Here is a 5,866-nt window from a genome sequence, read left to right as displayed (position 1 = left end):
CTCAAGCAAATCTCGGGACGTCATTCTCCCCCTGTACTCGGCCTTAGTGAGGCCGCAGCTGGAGTACTGTGTCCAGTTTTGGGCTCCACAATTCAAAAAGGATGTGGAGAAGCTTGAGAGAGTCCAGAGAAGAGCCACGCGCATGATCAGAGGTCAGGGAAGCAGACCCTACGATGACAGGCTGAGAGCCCTGGGGCTCTTTAGCCTGGAAAAGCGCAGGCTCAGGGGTGATCTGATGGCCACCTATATGTTTATCAGGGGTGACCACCAGTATCTGGGGGAACGTTTGTTCACCAGAGCGCCCCAAGGGATGACGACTAGGTCGAATGGTCATATACTACTGCAAGACCGTTTCAGGCTGGACGTAAGGAAGAACTTCTTTACTGTCCGAGCCCCCAAGGTCTGGAACAGCCTGCCACCGGAGGTGGTTCAAGCGCCTACATTGAACACCTTCAAGAACAGACCGGATGCTTATCTTGCTGGGATCTTATGACCCCAGCTGACTTCCTGCCCTTAGGGCAGGGGGCTGGACTCGCTGATCTTCCGAGGTCCCTTCCAGCCCTAATGTCTATGAAATTAACTATAAGGTGATGATTTCTCACCAAACAGGCAACGAAGAGGTGTTCTTTTTCTCTTCAACTTCTCAAGTAAGTCAGGCACATCAGCAACTGCTGTCAGAGAGATTTCTCACTCTTGAAGCACGTGCGCAGTTTACTGTTTTACTGCTTTTTTATACCCTTAGTTTAGCATCTTCAAAGCATTCTTTTAGTTGTGTAAATCAAGAGAGAGTCCCAAGCAGTAACTGACGGGAAAAACCTGCTCATTACTTATCAGAAATTTTTAATTTGAATGAGTTACCTTCTTCAGTAAGAAGTGGTTATCCAATTTGAAACATATCAAGAAACTGATTAACAGCCAGGAAAAGCATACTAAATCAGGAGGAGACATCTATTACATATGGAGAACATCTCTTCCTGCACATGAACACAAGTTAGTCACAAACTGATTATTTACCATACTAATTTACCAAGGATAGACATTTCATATGGTTACACACCAGACAACTAAGAGTCTGCTTGAAATCATTCTGAATATAGCAAGATAAGCTGGAAGAGATACTTCATTATTCCTTTTTAGATGACCCAGCCACGAACTTGCATCCTTTTGCAATATGCAGTTAGCATTATTATTCTGTATTTTAACTTTTGTGAGTAGGCCCAAGTTTGGCATGAGTTTCAGAGTCATCAGTAGGTCAGGGGTCAGCAACCCCTGGCACGTGTGCCGAGCATGGCACACAAGGCCATTTTGCTTGGCACACCACTGCCAGCCCGGGCTCTAAGCAATTGCTGCCAGCCACGGAGCCCGGGCTGCTCCCAGCAGGAAGCTGGGAGGCTGCAAGCCTTCCTGCAAGCAGACCAGGCTCTGTGGGCCGGCTGCAACCGGGAGGCTGCACACAGCTGCTCCAGGCTTCGGCATGTCGGCACTCCAGCACCTTCCAAGGTAGACATTGTGGTTTTTTCAGGACTTTGGCCAAAAAACGTTGCCTACCCCTGGTGTAGGTGTTTGCCAAGCCCCTTTTGTCTGTCAGTACAGAGACTTTGTTATGAATCAGAAGAATCATAGCTAGGATTCTGCCATTTTGGGGTCAATCTTTGAGGCTTTTTTATCTTTTTTAAAGTAGTTGCATATTAAGCGTATGCCTAAACTCCAAGCAGAAGGTATCTCTGTAGCCATTGCCTGTTCATCTCACAGATTCACAGATGTTTAGGGCTGGAAGGGAACTTGTTTCTCTTTCCTTTTGACCAGTGGCTCCTGAAGAGAATGCAAAGGGTCTGGAAGCTCACTCTTCCTGATCGCTGTAGCCAATGCAAAACAGTTCAGTTTTGAGGCAGTGGAGCACTGAGGACTTATGATACACAAATACTGAGAAAGCATTACACAATGGTAGATCTCCATTCTCTGGGGAAGCGTGCTTTCTTGTATCCCCAGCTTTACTGCATCCTGAGGTTTGATCCTTTTAGTTTTTTAATCTTACAGTTTCTTAGATGACCAAGTACTTGAAGTTCCCTGTAATGTACGGACCATTTGACATTAGTAGATCTTTAAAAAGTATTTCGTGTTTGCTGTCATGTTTGCCACCAGAGTTTCTGTAGGTGTCATAACATAACACGCTATTAAGAGTTTGTGTTAGTGCTAGGTGTATTCAAGCTATGCAGTCTAACAAAATGCCTGTGCCTCCCACCTGACTGACACATTACATCATCAATAATGCCTTATCTCTGCCACTCTTCTAGTTTGGATCCCTGCTCCTATCACTTTAAGATAACTAACCGTGGGAGAAGAACCCATCAGCTCTACTGGACAACGGAAGGCTTCCCTCCATTTCGCCAGCATAACCATGCTGTCAGTAATACCAAAAGCAAAAACTCCCCCCAGAGTCCAGAGTCTCCTTCTCCTGTGTTTAAGCTTCAGCCATTAAGGATGGAACTAACACCAGGCAAGAGTATGGACATGATTTTGGAAGGCTTCTCCAATACCCCTAAGGTAAAGTACTGTGTGAATGGTACATTGTTTCAATTAGATCACTGATGCAGGTATATCTTAGGCTGCTCCCTTATCATTTATTTTGATAAAATAATCAGTTTCTTTCAAGAATTGCTGTAACACCACAAGTTACCATGGTAGCACCAGTTGCTCTTCTTGCTTGAGCTCTATTAGTTGCTAAGTCTTGTCTTGTTACTATAGCTACCAAAAAAATCCAAGTTTCAGATACCAGCTAGGGAAAGCTTTGACTTCTGAGGCAAGGAACAGATTGCAGGGAGTTGTTTGCTGAAGGAGACTGGAGACCTAATACATAGACTGCTTAGAGAGCAAATGTTGGGTCAAAAGCAAATAGAAAAATGCCAACTAATAGATCTGGAAAAGCAAGGAATAATCCAGACCATGCAGGCCATGGGAACAAGTCATCAGAAATCCAGTCATTTGTTATCACTTTATAAATAAAATACTCATCTAGAGTCTTACATGGACCCTGTCAAAAAAAATAAAAACAGACCAATAGATCTAAAGATCACAACGTGACATGCTGTACCCAAAAGACACTGGTAGTTAATTTCTCACTTATTTCCCATCCCATATGCCCCAGTCCTTCATTCAGCCTCTATATCCTGGGAACAGCCTGGGAATTCAGGTAGGTCTCGCAACATGTAGTGTGCCTTTGGACTGAGTCCTATTCCCTTTTGCCCCTTTGCTCCCAGTGGAGGTACTTCTGCAGGGCTCCAATTCTGCAGGCACAGAGGGAGTAACGGGTAATTGCCACCCTTAGTTCCCCATCTGCAACTGACAGACATGGATATTTAGATTTTGTATTAGAAATCTGCATTGGTTTGTATTATCCCTGATGTCAGAGGTTTGGAAACCCCTGAAATAGTTTTGAGGAACAACAGTTAGTTGAAGCTCTGGAAAGAAGTCTTCTGTTCTACACTGGGTAGACCATGTGAAAAGAATGGGTAGCAGCTACAAAGACAGAGGGATAACCACATGGTTGTTCCTTCCCACAGTTGATCCCCAAAGTCTTTGATCTTAGTGGGGTGGGAATCATGTCCTGCTTTGTAGTGCTCATATCCAGCCTTCCCACTGTAGAAGGTTCAGTGTCTGTGCTTTCTAGATGGGATATTTCCATGTGAAAGAAACTTTGGCCTCTGTATTTCTCCATTGGGACTGCTTCTAGTTAAGTTACTAGAAAGGCATTAACTGTTGGAGTGGGTCTAACACATGGAAACAAAAAGTGATCAAAAGGCTGGAGGGAACAGCTCACAAAGGGAAGCTGAAAGGGGCTCTGTCTGCACAGCTTGGTTGCAGGACACCTAAATGGGATAATTTACAAAACGAATATGTGGACTATGTAAAGGCAGAACATTAATTTTTGTTCTTGTAATACCACTGGGAGAAACTAGGAGCAATGGGATGAAAGGGAGGAGAACAACATTTATGGTGACAGAAAAATATCCTGACATAAGAACTGTGCAGTAGGCTCCCAAGCCAATACAATTCCCTTTTCTTAGGGCATTAAAACTTTATCAGACAAAACATAATTAGGCAAGTAAGCAAGAAAAGTCTTATTCATTTATTTTATTTATGTTCCTATTCAATTTATGTGCCATCTTTTTTTCTAATCTTTTCTGCCTGTTAATTTCTGTGATATTTTTGACAGAGTTTTTACTGCTATCAGGATTTTTTAAAAACCTATTTTCTTTACTACAGCATCTCTTAAAAATGGCTCCCTACAATTTGATTTAAATGTTAACGTTAGCAAGGGGGCATATCATAAAGATGTTCACGTGAGCAAGTAATTGTTGTCAACAACACATAACTGGCAAGTGCCATTTGTACTTGCAGAATATATGATATTATAGAAATGCTGCTTTTGAATAAACAGAACACAGTATAATCGTATAAAGAAACAAGGGGATTTTATAGACAAATGCTTTTTTTTTTTTCTCTACCTATAGTACATGTCACCCAGGGATTATCAAGACAGGTAACAGAGTTATATTCATGAAATAAAATGAATTTGTATCAGTGGCCAGTGAAAACAGTATAGATCTGTTTGCATGATACTGATGATGGGCTATGACACTTTCACATACAGGTAGTAAAGGAACGGTTGATATGCCATGCCATTATAGGGAAGCAGTCTGGAAAGGAGCGGATAATGACAGTGGATGTCGCATGTGAATTCATTGCACCTGTTCTGCACCTCTCCTCCAAAGAAATCACTTTCCGAGTAGAGAAGGTAAGCCCTTTGCTAGCCATTCAATAGATAGCCAGCCAGCTGCATATTTAAATGGTTACGATACATGTGCCTATTTATTTGTGTGTGTGCGTACACATATGTATGTATGTGTAGACTCCAATGATGGTAGCTAGATAAACATAATTCACTCCATTATACACTTACTAAAACTGAGTCAGAGCACTTAAGTGATTGACTCAAGGCCACATGGGAAGTAATAGGGGATGTATAATCATATGGTGCGTAATAAATATTTTGTCAGCTTTAGTGTGCAGCAGTCACTTTCCCTGCCAGGGTTGGGGGCCATAAGCAGATCATCGTGAATGAGTGCTAATAAAACCATTGTACAATCCCATTGTGAGACCTCTCTGTAACTATCTTAGGAAAGCTTTAGGGACTTTTTAAATGCTGCTGGGACTCTTGTTTTTGTTCAAGCTAGTTGCTGTAGTTACGTGAACCTGTCTGTACAAAGTCATGACTGCTAGGCCTGTGCGAAGCAGCTAATATTCGCTTCGGATTCGGCCGATTTGGGGGACAGTGATTTGATTTGGTGGTTCGAATCACTGTCCCGATTTGATTCAGTCGAATCTGATTTGGAGATTTAGCTGCTGCTGCATCACCGAAGCACCCCCGCCCCCTCCCAGCCCAGCAGTGGCTGCCCCAGCTCCCGGCACTTGTTTAAAAAAAAAGCCCCAACTCAGTGGGTGCTGCAGGGTGAGGGATGATCCCTGCTGCCCTCCACTGCCCCACGCTGCATGGGGGGCTCTGCACAAGCCCCCTGACCCCCCTCCTCGCTCTCCCAGCCTCCCCATGGGTGCCCTGCCCTGACCAGCTCTGGCCCTTTAAGAAAAAAAAACAAAACGAAAAAACCCCTGGACTCACTGCTCTTGCCAGCAGGGGTGGTCCCCACTGGGGGAGCCACATGGGGGGCTCTGCACGAGCCCCCAAAGCCCTGAGGCCGCACCAGGAGCGCTGAGTCCCAGGGCTTTTCTTGGGTTTTTTTCTTAAAGGACCGGAGCTGGCGCGGGCAGGGCACTTGTGGCTGGGCTGGGGGGATGGGGGGGGGGGGGG

At 44.4% G+C, this 5,866-nt stretch overlaps 1 protein-coding gene across 1 annotated transcript in view; it reads left to right on the top strand.

Annotated features, from left to right (window-relative positions):
* HYDIN (HYDIN, axonemal central pair apparatus protein) overlaps positions 1-5,866 on the top strand; it is a 438,260-nt gene that overhangs the window by 262,778 nt on the left and 169,616 nt on the right. The window contains 2 exon segments of the mRNA XM_025199799.1: positions 2,295-2,544; positions 4,652-4,795. Of these exon segments, the coding sequence (XP_025055584.1) occupies positions 2,295-2,544; positions 4,652-4,795 (394 nt within the window).

Source organism: Alligator sinensis, unplaced genomic scaffold (assembly GCF_000455745.1).
Source record: "Alligator sinensis unplaced genomic scaffold, ASM45574v1 scaffold203_1, whole genome shotgun sequence".
In the NCBI taxonomy this organism is placed as follows: Eukaryota; Metazoa; Chordata; order Crocodylia; family Alligatoridae; genus Alligator; species Alligator sinensis.
Note: the sequence above shows the minus strand (reverse complement) of the source record. Positions and strands in the feature narration are given on the sequence as shown.